The 17319-nt window shown below is 43.4% G+C and overlaps 1 protein-coding gene across 2 annotated transcripts in view; it reads left to right on the top strand.

Moving 5' to 3' along the window:
* PRKG1 (protein kinase cGMP-dependent 1) overlaps nt 1-17319 on the top strand; it is a 369443-nt gene that overhangs the window by 302070 nt on the left and 50054 nt on the right. For both annotated transcript variants that reach the window (XM_030950731.1, XM_030950732.1), the window contains exons 8-9: nt 4210-4275; nt 11990-12064. In XM_030950731.1, coding sequence (XP_030806591.1) covers nt 4210-4275; nt 11990-12064 — 141 coding nt within the window. The remainder of the gene's footprint in view (nt 1-4209; nt 4276-11989; nt 12065-17319) is intronic.

Raw genomic sequence — 17319 nt, forward strand, 5'->3', positions numbered from 1 at the left:
TCACTGGGATTAATAAACACAGCATGCTCTACTAAACTTTTATAGATTTTAATGTGAAACTAATAAAAGGTGCCATTGGAAAAAGCTGCACTTGAAAAGCTATTTCATAAAAAATCTTGTAAAAATTCCATCAGGCATTAAAATCTCACTTCCTAAAAGGGAATGAAATACAACAGGAGGTATTTGACTCCAAGGTACCCCAGTTTGAGGACATGTAGCAAAAACCCCATGTGATTTTAAGCTTCATGGGTATTGGGAAAACAAAACATTTCTTAGAGAACAACAATTCAGCTCGTTGAGCTTCAAAAATACTATTTTACCATTTTTTTACACAGTATAAGCCAAATGTGCAACTCTTCAAACAGAAAATGTACCAGCTCCCTCTAATACTTTGTTTTATGCCTTGTGAGCATCTTGTTAGCACTTACTGACTGCTCCTAAAATATATTTTTACTCCCAGTGGCTCCAGCTGAAAGGTTTAAGCCCTGCCAAGGGTTGTACAACAAGATTTACAAAGAAAGAGGAGCAGCTTGTGATAATTGACTGGAATATTTATGAAGCTGAGGCCTCAGGTCTTTCAAGGCTCTGCTGGTCAAGGAAATTCTGCTCCGTCTTTATGGCACTGAGGGTTCTAAAAGTAAAAAACTCCCGGGAGCTGCTGCTGGGATTCCACCAGCCTGGAGCAAAGGAGGCTCAGGGGGACCTTGTGGCTCTGCACAACTCCCTGCCAGGAGGGGACAGCCAGGGGATGTCAGGCTCTGCTCCCAAGGAACAGGGACAGGACAAGGGGAAAGGGCCTCAAATTGTGCCAGAAGGGGTTTAGGCTGGATATTGGGAAAAATTCCTTTACAGAAAGGGCTGTCAAACATTGGACTGACTGCCCAGGGCAGAGCTGGAGTCCCTATCCAAGGGGTTGGGAGCTGTGGGAGCAATGGGAGAAGGTATTGGAGCAGGACTTCAAGCAGTTTGGAGATGTAGGAAGGCAAAAAAAAAAAAGCAAAAAAATTGGGAATCACCTCAAAAATTTTTACATTTAGAGGAAATTATGGCAGCCTATGGTAAAAACATTAGACAGAGGCTGAAGTATAAATTTATCTCTTCTGAAATTGAGTTGTTGACAGCTTGTCAGAAGCAAAATTGTTGTAACTTCCCCATGCGGTGAAGTTGGCTGTAAATTCCAAGGAGGAAAACAGATCTGTGCATTTCATCCCTTAAACAACATCCTCATGTTTCCATTGGTGTGGTGGCATATCACCCTGATTTTTTAAGATTTTCTAAGCTTTCTGATGTTTACATTCTTGTAACCAACTTTCTCACACACTTTATGTAAATGACTTATTGGTTTGCATTCTTTTATAGAGGACAAGCAATTTGATAGGCTGTCATTGGAGAGGTGGCACTGTCACCTTCCAATCCACTGTCACTTTTGGAAATCTATAAAAGTTAGAGTCAGAAATCAAAAACTCTCTTTTAGCTTGCATGTCCGCGCTGTCATATTTTGTGTCCTATAGTGACAGTGGCACACCTGGGAACATTTAGGAACGTGGATTTTTGTTGCCACCTAATTCCACTGCAGGGCTAAGGAGCTGAAAAGGGCACACAAGGTCTCCTGCTGGCATTTTTGGCCCTTTTCCACAGCCAAGGATGTCCCGAGGGCTCCCAAATCCTCCTCTCTTGGGTTTCCGCGGGCCCCCACAGCAGCTGTGCCCTCTGTGCAGGTGCCCAGCCCTGGGCTGGGGGAGCTGGCACGTGCCAGGGGGTGGCACAGAGCTGGGGGCTGGAGGGGATCAGGCGTGTCCAGGGGGAATGAGGGAGCAGCCGGGGCCATGGAACGCTCGGGGAGCCAGGGAGGCTCCACGGATGACGAACGCGGATTTTCGGGGAGCAGCTCCGAGGAGGAGGAGGAAGGCGATGAAGGCCAGGGAGTGTCCGAGTCAGTGCTCTCCTCTCCTCCCTGGGGCCACAGGGGGTGGTGGGGCACTGCCAGGAATTAATTACTTAATTAATTAATTGTCATTATGTTCTGTTTTACACATTGCACTTTTAATAGCTGCTTAGTGCTGTGCTGTCGAAATAATTACTTGTGTTGAATGCACTTGCAATAATTAAACTACCTGTTTTTTTACAGTTTTTTAAGCATTTTTACTATTTTTTACCTGTTTTTTTACCATTTAATGCAGTATTTTCACTTGTCATTGCACTGGTAGTAGTTACTTTTGCCTTTAAAGCTGTGCATTTACTGGGAGTAACCTCTGTGTTTAATATTTGTGCCGGTGGTAATTACTTGTTTCATTTATTTACTAGTAATTAGTTTTTCATTTAATGCTGTGCCCTGGGAGTAATTACCTTTGGTTTTAATGCTCTGCATTTGTACTAGTTACTGTTTCAGTTAATACCATGATTATTTGTTGCATTTAATGCCCTGCGCTGGTAGTAACTTCTGTGTTTAACGTCTTGCACTTTTAGTGGTTACTTTTCCCTTCAATTCTGTGCATTTACCCGTAGTAACTTCTGGGTTTAATGTCTTGCACTTTTACTAGTTACTTTTCCCTTCAATGCTGTCCATTTACCAGTAGTAACTTCTGGGTTTAATGCTTTGCACTTGTAGTAATTATTACATTTAGTGCTGTGCCCTTCTAGTGATTACTCTTGCATTTGATGCAGTTCACCTGTAGTAATTACTTCTTGCAATTAATGCCATGCACCTGTAGTAATTCCTTCTGCATTTAAAGCTGTGCACTTCCTAGTGGTTAATTTTCCACTGAATGCTGCGCACTGGTAGGAATTACTCTTGGACTTGTAGTAATTACTTGTTGCCCTTAATAGCATGCACCTGCAATAGCAAGTTCTGCACTGAATTCTGTGCACTTGTAGTAATGATTTGTTGTGTTTAATGCCACCTACTTGGAGTAGTTACTCTCTCATTTAGTGCTGGGCACTTGCTGGTGGTTGCTCTTGCCTTTAATCCCCTCTTAGTAATTTCGTTCCCAATTAATGCCTTGCACTTGGAGCTTTTCATGCCATGCACTTCCAAGGTTTCATTGGCCTTTAATGCCATGGATTTCTGCACCTGCCTGTGCTGCAGCTGCTGGCCAAAGTCACCTTCTAGAAAAGGATGGATTAGTAGAAGTTAACAGAAATTACAACAGTCCCTTGTGCATCTGAATACCTCATTTCCAATTTTATCGAAAATGTTGGAGCTGAGGCCACCAATTTTATTGTATTTTCCTGGTCTGTAATCATCTAAGTATAAAACAGTAAGCACATCATGTCTGTGATCCATAAATGTACAGGGATAAATGTCTTTTTGTGGCATCTGGGATAATGGGACAAACGTGTTGAGTTTTAATGGGAATTAGTGGGCACCAACAAGTTTGAATTCTCATTTTAATGGATCAATATATTGTCAAAAGCTGGCTACAGCAACTTAATGAGGAATTCAATATTATCCTTCCTTATCCTCTCTGTATTTACCCAAGTTTTAGGAGTTAATAGAGATAATTATCCACTTCTATTCCACTACTTCTTTCTCATTGCTTTAAATTAGCACAATGTGATTTATCAGTGGGGTTAATTAGCACGAATACACACTTAATTCCAGTCCAAATAGACTCAGAGTCAGCATTACAGCACAGACTGGAGTATTAATGTATTTCTGCTTGCTCTGCTCTAAAGGTATGAACATGAAGAAATTAAAGTTAATTAATGATGACCACAAAGGGAGAGTGCACCAGCATCACCCTTTTTTAACCATATTCCTACTTTAATGCCTCCAGTCTTTAAATGGGAATTTCTATTCCTAACAGCACCTGTAAATCTGATTTTCTGCCTCACTGGAAGCCTAGTGTGGTGTTCCAGCCTAAATGCATGAGGGGTGTGCAGAACTGGGGAGGTCTCTCCTGCCTGTAATCCACTTAACCTTGGAACATGGAAAGGTTGGAGGGAATTGGGATAAAATGAACCCAGAAAATGCAGTGCTGGCTCTTAAACACTGGGACGCCAAAACGACCAGATTAAAATGTTTTAAATTGATTGGTTTTTATTAGTCTTGGAATTCTAGTCTTTTATTAGCCTATATGGATGATGAAAAGTAGCAAGGAAAAGCTGTGAAAGACAGAAATTTGTCCTCAAAGTACTTGAAGAGCCCTGTGTGTTGGAAATCAGAAGATTGTCATGGAAATAACTGGAGAAATGTGTTTTTTCTTGCAGGGAGGACGTCAGGACAGCCAACGTCATCGCAGCTGAAGCGGTCACCTGTCTGGTCATAGACAGAGAGTAAGTTCCTCCTTCTGCCTGGGGCTGGGGGCAACTCCCATTTAAACCTTTTCCAGAGCTTAATGAGAGACTTGGATCATCTTCTCCACCTCTTAATTTGGGGTGATAAAGTCACAGAGTTGATGAATGGAGGGAAGGTACCCCTAAATCAGCGAGACAAAACTCAATAGTGACAATTAGAAAACTCAACAGTGACAATTACAAAACTCAATAGTGACTATGAGAATCACAGAAAGTCCAAATGGAAATAAAGGGGGAGCTGGAATTTCTGTGGGAATTCCACAGCATTTGCTCCTGGCAAATGTTGGAACAAAGTGTTATCCCAGTCCATGTGAGGATGGAGAGTCCTTGGGAGAAGGCCACAGCCCTGCTGGGAGCTCTGTCACTCAGAGGAGATGCTGGAGATCAGAAGAGTAAAACAATAATTTATACAGGAAGCTTGAGAGAATTAAGGGGGGGTTAATCCAGAAAAAAATGTGGCTGGATGCTCCAGTGCTGCAAATCCAGCTGCTCTCTGCAGGTACTGGGAATGGGATTTAAAAAATGACATAAAAATGGAACATGAAAAAATGACACAAAAATGGAACATGACTCCTGGGCTGGTTTTGCTGTTGTGCAGCACTGGCACAGAGCAGCACAAGGCATGGACACTCCCAAGATGCTGGGAACCTTTCCATGGGAATGTGCTATGGATGTGTGAAACCCACAGAGAGGGTGAATAGAATTTCACTGCCTCCCCCCATGCAGGAGCCCCAAAAAACCTGCAGGAGGGATCCAGAAACTGTGGAATAACGAGAAGAAAATTGCTGATGTTGGAAAAGACAATAAATCCATTGGATTTTTGAAGTATGTGGGACCCACCTGTGGGCCTGGAGCTTTTAGAGCAGTGTGGATTGTTGGGATGTCTGGGAAGGAGCTGGATCCATGATTCCTGTGGATCCCTAGAAGTGATTCTGGAGCCCTTCCTGTGTTCTAGGGAGAGATGGGATTCTGTGCTCTTGTAGGACTGATGTCCGTCCCCTCAATCCTGCTGGGACACCAGTGGTTTGTGTTGAGTTATCTCACAGGCCTCCATTTCTGTAAATCCAATGTTCTGTACAGGCTGAGCTGGGGAAAACCTTCAGAAATCCTGATAAGTTCTGATTTATGTTAATTCATTATTAATTGTAAAACCCATGGTCTGTCCATTGAACACAGGTGGGGAGCACCTGAGGGCTTCTTTCTCAGCCTGGTAGGTAAAACCTCCACCCTCCCTTCTCATGCTGTGGGGCAAAGATGGGAAGGAGAATTTGATTATTTAGCAAGATAACATTTTGATAATTATTATGCTTTTAATAATTAGATAATTTAGTGATCATTAATTCAGAGAAATAAAAAACGATGAATAATTTGCACTTTTTATTTTTACACTTTTGCAGCAGGTATTTTTGGTTTGCACTGTGAGAGTTTGAAAACCCCAAATAATTCAAGTCACTCATTCCTGATAATTTCCCAGACCTTTCCTTGTCTCCTGTGCCTTGTCCTCAGCATACAGTGCCCTTGAAATAGTAAGGAAGTACAAGTTAAATTTAAACTGATGAAGCTGTGGTTAATCTACCTCAGAGATTCTATTAACACTGTGCAATTAGCAGAGTAACACTATTTTAAAAATTCTTATTTATAGTGCAAGAAAAGTGACCCTATTGATGGCCCTATTTATAGCTCAGAGCAGGCTGTCCTGTGTCCTGGCCAGGGCTGAATTTCATGTCCCAGCTCTTCCTTAGGCTGTTATTTTATAGGAATGACAACAACAGGAGCATCATTTCATGTGGAGATAAACTACCAGGACTTGTGGCAATTTGGGAAATGGGCTGAGGAAAAAAGAACCAATTTTTTATATCCAGACAGAGCAAATTTTTACATCTTTTGGGCTGTGGTGGTGGGTGAGAAGGTTGAGTGACACAGGAGGCGGCAGTGGGAGCAGGGAGTGGGTGTTCCCTGCAGCTGGAATTTGTTCCGTGCAGCAGGAGGGGTGACACAAGTCGCTGAAGCTGCCAAATATTTTCCTTTTCCCAGACAAGCTCTTTGCCTAATCAGATGGAACCACTGAAGCAGCAATTTCCATGCTCTGTGGGTGTCCCCATCTGAAGCAGCTCAGCAAAACTGGTGTTGCAGTTTCAAAAAAACAAGTGATGGGAAAACACGTTTTCCTTAACACATGGGATTCCTGGAGAATTCCAGCCTCACTGACCAGCATCACCCACTGGAATTATCTGCAGCAGGATAACTCTTCCAAATTCCTTGTGGAAGGCTTCCCAAGGCATCCAAAAATTGTTCCAGCTGCCACATCTCATTAACAAAGTCACACCTTGGTGCCACAGGAAGTTATTCCTAAGGGAGGCAGGAGCCTGGCTCTGGATTTGCCAGTTTTTCCAGCAATTTTAGGGCTGGTTTAGCTGCTGCAGGGTTTGTATTTTGGGGGTGAATAATGTGGGAAACCTTCATCACAGGGATGAGCCAGGAGCTGTGGGCAAGTTGGGTTGGAGAAGGGAATTGCTTAAGTTGGGTTGGAGAAGGGAATTGCTGAAGTTGGGTTGGAGAAGGGAATTGCTGAAGTTGGGTTGGAGAAGGGAATTGCTTAAGGTGGGTTTGCTCTGGATTTACCAATTTTCCCAGCAATTTTAGAGCTGGTTTGGCTGCTGCAGGGTTTGTAGTTTGGGGGTGAATAATAGGGGAAACTTTCATCACAGGGATGAGCCAGGAGCTGTGGGCAAGTTGGGTTGGAGAAGGGAATTGCTTAAGTTGGGTTGGAGAAGGGAATTGCTTAAGCATGACAAGAGGGAATGCTTTGCCTAAAAGGATCTCTGGAATTTATAAAATATGTATAAAATGGCTACAGGGCTGAAGCAGCAGGACTGGGAAATACCACGAGGGAAGTCAAACTGGAGCTCATGATGGGTCTTTAATTACCAGATGATGTTGGTGCTGCCTTGCTTTTTAATTTCCATGTGAAACAAGAGGGCTCTTCCAGTCTCAAAAACACCCCAAAGACTCCCAAAAAGTAGTATAGCTATTTTTGCCTAATCTAGGAATATGTGCTTTGCAAAGTGCATTTCCAGCATCCTTTTCTGGTGTAGGAATGAGCAAAATCCTGATCTAACAGTGAAAACAACATGCAGGAAGCATTTGTTGCATCCCATGGACTTTGTTCCCACTTGTCCTTCTCCTGAAAATATTTGTTACGAAAAGCATTGGCATTTTTTCCATCTTGCAGTTGTGTTTTTGAGTCCCTTCCTTTACTGGAATAATGAATTTCAGTGGGATTTGGTCTTTAATGCTCTTAATCCTTCCCTGTGAGGGTGGGCAGGCCCTGGCACAGATTCCCAGAGAAGCTGTGGATGCCTATGGATCTCTGGAAGTGTCCAAGGCCAGGCTGGATGGGGCTTGGAGCAGCCTGGGATGATGGAAGGTGTCCCTGCCCATGGCACTGGATGGGCTTTAAGGTCCATTCCAAGTCAAACTTTTCTAGGAATTCTATGGTTCCCATTGACAGCACCATTCATTTTGGTCCCCCAAGGAGGAAAGACAAAAAATTGTGTAGTCCTGCCTGGCCAGGTGTATTTGAAAGAAAGAACTTGGAATTCAGAAAGAAAATAATCCAAGGAATTTCCCATTATCATCAAAATTTCAACACAGAAGAGGAGGTACAGTAATCCAGTGGAGAAGATGAAGTGAGAGGGTGACAAGGCTGAGGAAATGAGGTGGCAGCCCTGTGAGGGACCTCAGCAAGGCTCCATGCTCAAGCTCTCTGGTGAGTTGGGATTGATTTATCCAATGTTTTTCCTACCATGGAGCACAGACCCAACCATGGGCTTATGGAATTGGCTTGGAAGCTTCAACAAAATCCACACAGCATTCATGGGAATTGTGACCGAAAAGGCCAGCTGGATATCTGACCATCTGAGGGAATTTGGAGAAGCCTATGGGTAGTTGAGGAGCCACACAGCTCATTGCAGCCCCACCATTTCCTGCTGCTCAAACCTCCACTCTGGGAACACACATTAATATTTTACAGCGCCTCTCGGATGGCTTTTAGGCATTTTTATTTCCAAGTGCTTTTTTTTAACATTTATTTACAATTCATGGACTTTCTGTCTTTAGGATTTGCCTTGACCCTACAAGATCAAGGCTGCTGTTAATGAAGTTTTTCCTGTGGTGGCACTGCAGGAATTCATCCTCTGGGAAAAAAGTTACTCTGGGAGCTGCTCGATGGTGCTGCCTCCAAATTGTTCTGAGCTTGGCCTTGTCAGAGCTCATCCTGGTGAATTTCCAGGCTCCTTGGAGGCGTTATTAGATTTGTTCCAGAAGTACAGTTGGGGAAAAGTTAACAAATATGTGCTGGATTTGATGGATTGGTCCTTTAGGAACTTGTCTGTAAAAGGTCTTCTGATAAAAATGGTGCAGACGTGCCTTAAGCATCTGTTCTGTGGATCAGTTTGAATAAAGATGCACAGACAGACTTCACTTGCAGCCCCTTTGTATGGAGAGAAAACAGGAGGGAAAGGCTCCAATCTCATTCCTGACGTTTGGATCATCACTGGCACCCTCAGGGACAAGTTGGTGCCACTCTATAATTATTTTTTTTTTGTCCACATCTACCTCTTGAAACTGAGAAAGTGTTTGAAAGTGTTTGTGGCTGCTCCTGAACTGTCAGAATATTTACACCGGGGTTGATTCAGGTTCATCTTTTATTTATATGGGATTTTTTTCCCCTCCATATAATTTATTTATGGTGCCAACAACGTTTTCCTGGAGCTCGGAGATTTAGCAACACTGTGGGTGTTGGGAGGACAAAATTGCCTCATGCAAATGGAGAGAGAGAGAGAGGAGCTGATGGATCAGAGCCAGAACAACTCAAAGCCCAGCTGCTGCTGACAGAGAGTTACAGAATTACCTGGAAGTTACTCTAAATGCTGTTTTTCCAGATTCTTGTCTTCTTCAGCTGCACATATCAATAGAATGCACGATTTTTTAAGGCAACATTTTAAATATTTCAGCTATTTTCTGCTTTTCCACTTTGTGTTTCCCATTTTTGTCTGTGTTTTAAAGCCTGGGTTTGGGTTTTTTTCAGGGAGAGCTGTGAGGTGTCAACAAAGGTTATTGGATTGGCCCTCCTGGCAAGGGAAATTGGAGAAAAATGAAATAAAAAAGTATTACCCTGGCATGACTGACCCCATATAAGCAGAGCCGAGCTCTTTCAGTGGAGATTTTAGGGTTTGCTGCTCTGCTGTGTCTCCCAGTCAGAGCAAAGTTTATCCATGGAGAAAATTGGTTATGAGGAGAGAATAGAAAAAACGAAGAGAAAAGGCCACGGGGAGAAAAAAACCTGAGCAGTTTCTGATTGAATTCTGGGACTGAGCTGAGACTTCAACAATGTTGAGATGAGCAATAAAAAAAGGACTCAAGTGAACTTTGATAGCTTGCCCAGTACTAAATCTGGCTTAAAATTTTTAATAAAAATTAAGGGGTTTAGAGAAACTGTTGTTGCTCCTTTCAGTGACTTTTTCTTCTTTGCTGTTTCACTGGAAAAGATTTATTTGCATTGCCAAAAAAAGGGTGTTTTTAACCCTGCCACATTTTCCTAAGCAAACCAAGCCTAAATCACAATTTAGGTCTTAGGTGATGTCTTATGGCCTTCCAGGATGGTGTTCCTGTATTAATGAATTGCCTAAATACCTGTTTGGGGTTCAATTTAGGCATTAACACCCCAATCCTGCTTTTGTCTCACTGTCACTTTCCAAGGTTTGGCTTCATCCTGTGGCACATTCCCAGCAGCAGGAAGATAAAACCTGAGGTGCTGAAGGAGTAGAGTTGTTCCTGTTTTCACTGCTGAGCAAAGGATTTGGGGGTTGAAAAGTTACTCCCATTATTAACACGTCCTAATATTAATAATATTAGTAATTACCAGATTGGTTAGAAACCACTAACACAAGTTTATATGAGAGCAAAGGGTTTGTGCCTTCTCTTTCTCATTAATGAATTAATAAATTTGCTTGCAAAAATGATTTCCTTGATTGTATGATTTGAAATATAATTAATTAAGTGGAGTGGAAGACTGGGGAAATTGGTGTGGGCAGAGGGCATTTCCTGAGCTGTAATTCCCAGCAGAGAATCCCAGGATGGGTCAGTTTTGAAGGGCCCACAGTGGGCACCTGGGGCCATCCCAGAGCACAGGGTTGTGTGCACCCAGCTCTGGAATAGCCCCAGGGAGGAGAATTCCTCTGGAAAAGCCCGTCCAGCAGCTCCAGATCCAAACCAGCTCTCCCACTTGTCACCTCCTGCCCTACAGTGATGGGGCAAATCGGCTTTATCCAACAGGATAACCGTGTTGGTTTTGCTCTAAGTGCTATCTCCACACATCTATGGGGTGCATTCCATAGGGTCAGGCATCTCCTGAAGGACCCTCTTGGGTCTGTCAGTGTGTCTGAGCCACTCAGGGTCCCACCATTCCTGTCCCAGGAACATGGAGTATCCCCAGCTCACTCCGTGCCTGGCAGGACATTGCATTTCCCCAGCTGCCCTGGATTTTCCTCACCTGCTCAGTGCCATTCATTCTCTTTGATCCTACAAGTCTTCCCTGAGAATAGGCCATATTAAACATCCCCTTCTTATTCCTTATGTCAGAAATGTGGCTTTTTCTTTTATTTTTTCAATGTTTCAGTTCATTTTTTTGTCAACTTAGAGCAATTCCTTTTCTTGCGCTCTGTGTTTCGTGCCTCAGGAGTGTCAGGAGCACAGAAGAATTGCAGGATTTTCGTTTGTGAGGCTGTGACATTAAGGCAGAGATCAGTCAAGAGACTCTGGCTTGCAGCAGTTCGTCTTTTCAAATTCTTCTTTCTTGGAAAAAAGAAAACCTGCATGGGACAGACCCACTGGGAATACTGGAATTGGATAGTAGAAAGTAGCTTGTCACCTGGAATATTTTTGTTTCAATAATTTGTTTCACTGATTTCAGTTACTAATTTCTGTTTTTTTCATGGAATCCCAGAATGGTTTCGAATGGAAGGGATATTAAGGATCATCCAGTTCCATCCCCTGCCATAGGCAGGGACACCTTCCACTGTCCCAGGCTGCTCCAGCCTGGCCTTGGGCACTGCCAGGGATCCAGGGGCAGCCCCAGCTGCTCTGGGCACCCTGTGCCAGGGCCTGCCCACCCTGCCAGGGGACAATTCCTGCCCAATATCCAACCTGAATTCCCTCTCTTTCAGTTTGAACCCCCTTTGATGTGTTTTTGGATGCTTTATCTCTGAAGATGAGAAAGCTGGGATCCAGAAATGAAAATTTCACTTTGGAAGCAGAGGGATTTACAGGGTTCCTGGCTGGAGGACAGGGATATGATGCTTGAGGTGCCCCCACCAGCCACATTTTCCTCTGAAACTTCTACTGGAAGGTGAAAACCTTCAGCAGCCATTTCAGTGGGCTGGATAAATAATTTTGGATCTTTTTGGCTTTGGTTTCTGCATCTCCAGCATTCCTGAGGCCTGGGCCTGGTGGGTCACCAGCATGGAGATCCAGTCCTGATTGCTGACAAAAAGCCACACAGGATTTCTTGGCTCCCATGAGGAATCTCTTCAGGTTCAGTGGTGGATCTGCTGACACTGGATGATCTTCAGGGTATTTTCCAACCTTGATGTTTCTGTGATTTTCTTCTCAAAGTGTCCTTTTGTCTTTACAGCTCCTTCAAGCACCTGATCGGGGGCCTGGACGATGTCTCCAACAAAGCCTATGAGGATGCAGAAGCAAAAGCAAAGTAAGTGCTCAGCACCAAGTCTCAAACTTCTGTTTGTTGAATTCCACTGGAATTCCCAAAAAATCCCTCCTTGTTCTCCATGCAATAGTACCAAAGAGCTTGAAAAGGAGAGATTCCTCCTGTGGGTGGAGGAATTTTCCTCCTCATGTCTCCCTGGTTCTCCCCATGAATATGGAGATGGGTCTTCTCCAAAGCCAGGTGGTCCCAAGATCCTGCTCAGTCACAATATTTGAATCCAGAAATCCTCTTGAAATATTGAGGGGAGAAATACATTGTGAGGTGAGAAACTCCAGATCTTGGAATTGTCGTTGAGGGAATTGTCGTTGAGGGAATTGTTGTTGAGGGAATTGTCGTTGAGGGAATTGTCGTTGAGGGAATTGTTGTTGAAGGAATTGTTGTTGAAGGCATTTCATTTCTTTAGAGAGCCCTGACCTTTCTCAAATACCTTCCAAAGTCAAACATGTTCTGAGACAAAGGATGGACAGTGGAATTTGTCATTTGAGGATAAAAACTACAGCTGCCTTGATGTGAAGCAATATATTCATCTGAAGTCCACAATAAATATTCATTCCTTTCAGAAGGGAGCTGTAGACTATCAGACTAAAATATTTTTAAAACCCCCACTTTTTATTAATTCTTGAGCTGCAATTTGATTTTAATCTGTAATCTTTGAGCTCTGATTCTATCCCAATGATTAAGGCTTTTCAAGAGGATCCTGTTCTTCTTTGGGAGATGCTCAATATCAACCAAACACAATTGAAAGGCAGAAGTTGTTGAAAAGAAAATTAAATTTGCTCTATACAAAATTTCTTTACTTTTCCTCCCTCTCAATTATTTTGCTTTTATGGGGATTTTTTTCACAGCACATTAAAGAAGGGGGGAAGTGTTTTCTCAAAGTCAAATGCTCTGACTGCTCAAATTGCAGATTCCAATGGGGTTATACATAGAAACTTCTCATTAAACCACAGGGGTTGGAATGGTGTCAGCTGAAGGTATTGGGCACCTCTGTGGAGGGAAAGTGAGAATTCCCAATTAAGTATTGATTAAAAATAACTCCTGGTCTGTTTCAGAAACTAAGATCCATCTCAAAAGTCTTCAGTTCATTAGCAAAACCTGTTAATCCTGCAAAATACCCATAGATTATTTCTCTTTCTTATGTTTGAAATATTATATTTAATTAATTTTAAGGTGTTAAAAGGGTTGCATTTTAGATTGGTATACTATTTCCCTGCCTCAGATCAAATGTGAGCTTCCTTCTTATAAAGAGTTCCATTAAAAAGGTTAAATTCCCTAAATCTTGTTGACCCAATTAAAAAAGTGGGAGACTATCAACTTCCTTTACCATCCCCAAAAAAAGGGGGGTTTGGGATGTGGAATGCTTCAGACAGATGATCCCAAACATCCCAGTGTCATTCAGTTATTATTTTATATTAATTTTTGAGTGTTCCTATTTGGGTTATATTGATTTCCATCAGAGCAGAAGGGAAGAAAACATTGGAAATAAAACTGGGGGATTTTGGGTTGGGTCATAAACAATGTCATGGTCACAGAAGGTTTTTGAAGGTGCCAGCACAACCCATTAGCACAAAGAAAAATGTGCCCTTGCCACATCTATAATTTTAAGCTCTAATGTTGAGTATTTGTTATCCCAGAAACGTTGGGGATGAAGATTGAGGAGATTTTGAGGATAGTTCAGGGAATTTTAAGATCTGCTGTACAATGTGGGGCAAGCTGCAATTTGGGACCTCTCCGGAAGAAACTCTTCCTTTTGGGAGCCATGGGGTTTTGACCTTCACATTTTTGAGCTTTCATCTTCTCCAGTCCTTTCCTTCTAATGCCAAGTTTTTCATCCCAATGGAAGGGCAGGGCCCTGCTGATGGAGCAATTGTTCCCTAAAAGGCTAAAACAATTAATTTTGATAGCAACTTTTTTATCTTTAAAGTCAGAGGCCCGTGCTGGAGCCCTATCACTGCAGAGTGGGGGTGACAGTGACATTATTGTCACACCTTGACATTTTGCCTCAGACAGAGCAGGAGGGATCAGCGTTGTCTGCCTGGAAAAACATCCCAAAAATGGAATGCCCTATTGAAAAACAGAGTATTTAGCAGTCAAATTCCATATTCCTGTTTGCTTGGCTCCTTGAAAACCAGCAGAAAGATGGATAGAGGAGGGAAAAATTGTGAAGTTCCTTGAGAAGAGACCCCAGAAGAATTGTGAGCCCTTCCAGAAAGTTTTGGTGTTCCAGAGTTACCTCTCAAGGCAAAACTCCTTGGGAGAAAAGTCTCCTTGGCAGCAAGTTTAACCTGGATTCCTTTGCAAGCAGCAGTTAATTAGCTCCAGCTAATTGTCCTTCAAGGGCCTATTTTTTCCAAGAGGAGGTTTGTGGTAGGGAAGAACTCGGAACATAAAATGTGGGCAGGTTTGTGAGGCTTTATGCAAATCCCGTGGAATGTTTTTGCTCGTCTTTTTTTAGCTCCCATCTCCTCTTCAGAGCTCACTGCCAGCTGGGAAAAGGCCTTGGGATGCCTCCTGTGGATCAAATGGATCAGGATGACCAAGGCCAGCTTGGGCAGGATTGGTCTAGTGGGAGGTGGAAGGGGTTGGAACCAGATGGGCTTTGAGGTCCCTTCGACCCCAAGCCATTTTAGGACTGTGAATGCCTACAAAATTAGTGGCACAGGGGTTTTTTTCCCCATTTCCATGCTGGAGCACATCCCTGGAGTCACAGAGCTCAGGGCATGGCTGGGAGGATGTTAGGCAGAAGTTACAGGCTTGGAATATCTTTCCATGTATCCATCAGTCCTCCAGGCCTGGAGGAGCTGAGCTGTTTATTGAGTTTATTCTTATTTTAGAGGCGTTTTCCTGCTTTTTGTCAGCTTGGCGTTGGCAGTTCCCTTTAATGTCCATCCTTGGTGTTCCCTTTCTTAAATCAGCAATTGCAGACACATCATCTGTGAGACCAAGATTTTAATTGTAGGCTGTGGTTTTAATTATTGGATTGAGCAGAGTATAATATGAATTATAATATTCTACTCCTTGAATATAGTCAAATGACTTAATGAGTTAATTAACTAATGGATATTATAGTTGCCTCCTAAAAAGGGAAGGAGAGAGGAAAATTCGCTTCATGCTCTGAGGAAATGGGAGTCCAGAAAAGCAGCACTCATGTCCCAGTGCCAGGCCCAGCCACAGTGGCATTTAGGGCATGAAGGAGATGCCCAAATCATCAGGATTATCTCAGTGTAGGTTGCTTCCAGATGGAGCCACTCCAGCAGCTTCCATAAATCCAGGAGGACGCAGGAGAGTGGCTTCTGCTGCAGTGGGTGGTGCCAAGTGGTGCAAGGTTCAGTGACCCCCTTAGCTCAGGGCACACCAATCCCTTCTGCTGGGCTCTTCCCAACCTGGGAACTCTTGGCATTGATCCTGTGCAATTACTGGACCCTTACCAAGGCTGGAGTGGTTCCTCTCTAGCTGGTGGCTCCTTTCCACGGCAGGGCTGTGGCACAGCCACACCACTGAGGTGTCCCTGGCCACCCAGCTGGGACAGCTGGCTCTGCCTGGCTGTGCCCAGCTGAGCACAGCCCCTAGAGGCACTGTCCCAGTGCTCCCATCACATTCCCAGCTGGCTCCCAGTGCCCTTCTCCCGTGGCAGCAGGGCTTGGGATTGATCCCCTTCTGGAGCCTTGGTGCCTTGTGAAGGCTGCCCTAGAACAGAGGCCAGGCAAAGTTAAAGAATAAAGCAGGGATTTATTAAAAGGATCTCCTCCATGGATCCACCTTGGGCAGCACAAGAGCCCAGCCAGGGCTGTACCCAAGGTGAACCAAAATGGGCACAAAATGGACACTCGGTCACGGGGTCTCTCACTTTTATAAGTTCTGCTTCCATTTGCATATTGGAGTTCATTGTCCAATTCCAGCTTTACCCCATGAAGTCCCAACTTTTTTCCTTTTCTCTCTCCAGCCCACATTGTTTGTGCTCTTGGGCCTGAGATTTGGATCATTTGTCCTTGGTCCCCAGCTAGAGCAGGAATTGTTTTTGTCTCCCTGCTTTATGAACAGAGCTCACCATCCCTTAATGTGAAGCTCAGACCTACACACTAAAGCAGCACAGAATCTGAAAAATACAAAAGCTAAAACCTGAGGCATCAGAATAACCAACAAACCTTACAATATTTCACAGCTTGGCTTGGCCATGCTGTGTATTTGTATTTTAAGCAGGACAAAGAGTTTGCTAGGGTGAGGGGATGACAACTTTGCCTCCTGCTGCCATTTTCTTCCAATCCAAAACATCCATGGAAGGAGCTTGGGGAAGAGTTAAAGCAAATGGATCCACCTTGGGCAGCACAAGAGTCCAGCCAGGGCTGCACCCAAGGTGAACCAAAATTGTCACAAAATGGACACCCGGTCACGGAGTCTCTCAGTTTTATAAGTTCTGCTCCATTTGCATATTGGAGTTAATTGTCCAATTACAGCTTCAGGTTATGAAGTCCCATCCTTCTAATTTTTCTCTCTTCACTATTGTTTATACTTTTTGGCGTGGAGCTTGTAACAGTTGTCCTTGGTCTCAAGTTGGAAAAGAATTGTTTTGTCTAACTAGCCTGTGAAGAGAACTTGCTAATGCTTGATGTGAGGCTCAGAGTTACACACTAAAGCAGCAGAGAATCTGAAAAATATGAAGGCTAAGACTTAAGGCATCAGCCTGGACTCTGGTGCCTTCATGCTGTTGCTCCAAGCTCTCTGCAGGTAGAGGTTGTTGACTGCACTTTTCCCTTGGTTTTTTTTCCCATCCCAGCTGTATGGCAGCCCTGGGGGAATGTCTGGACAGTCACAGCCAAAATTAGCTGCTTTTCCCAGGGCTCATGGGGACAGGGACCTTTATTTAGTGTATGATGCCTTTCCATGTCCTTGCAGCCCCAGAGCCCTTCATCTTTCTGGAGCTGTGTTTTAATGAAGAGCTTCATTAACAGTTGGACTCAGAGATCTAAGAGCTCTTTTCCAACCTGAATGATCCTATCCAAACCTTTTGTTTCAGTCCCCTTTCCTAGTCCTCTTTTTCAGTGCCTGAGATGTCCTTTTTTTCAACTTACACCCCCTCTCTCACTCCATTTATTCATAAAAAAGCATCCCAGGAGTTCATTGATTTAATTTTGCTGCAGAGGGTGGTTATGAATATTTTTCCCTTTTATATACCTCTGGAAATGAATCAGTATAAAAGTATAAAGATAATAAATCAATATAAAAGTATAAAGATATCT

The sequence above is a fragment of the Camarhynchus parvulus genome, chromosome 6 (assembly GCF_901933205.1).
Source record: "Camarhynchus parvulus chromosome 6, STF_HiC, whole genome shotgun sequence".
NCBI lineage: Eukaryota > Metazoa > Chordata > Aves > Passeriformes > Thraupidae > Camarhynchus > Camarhynchus parvulus.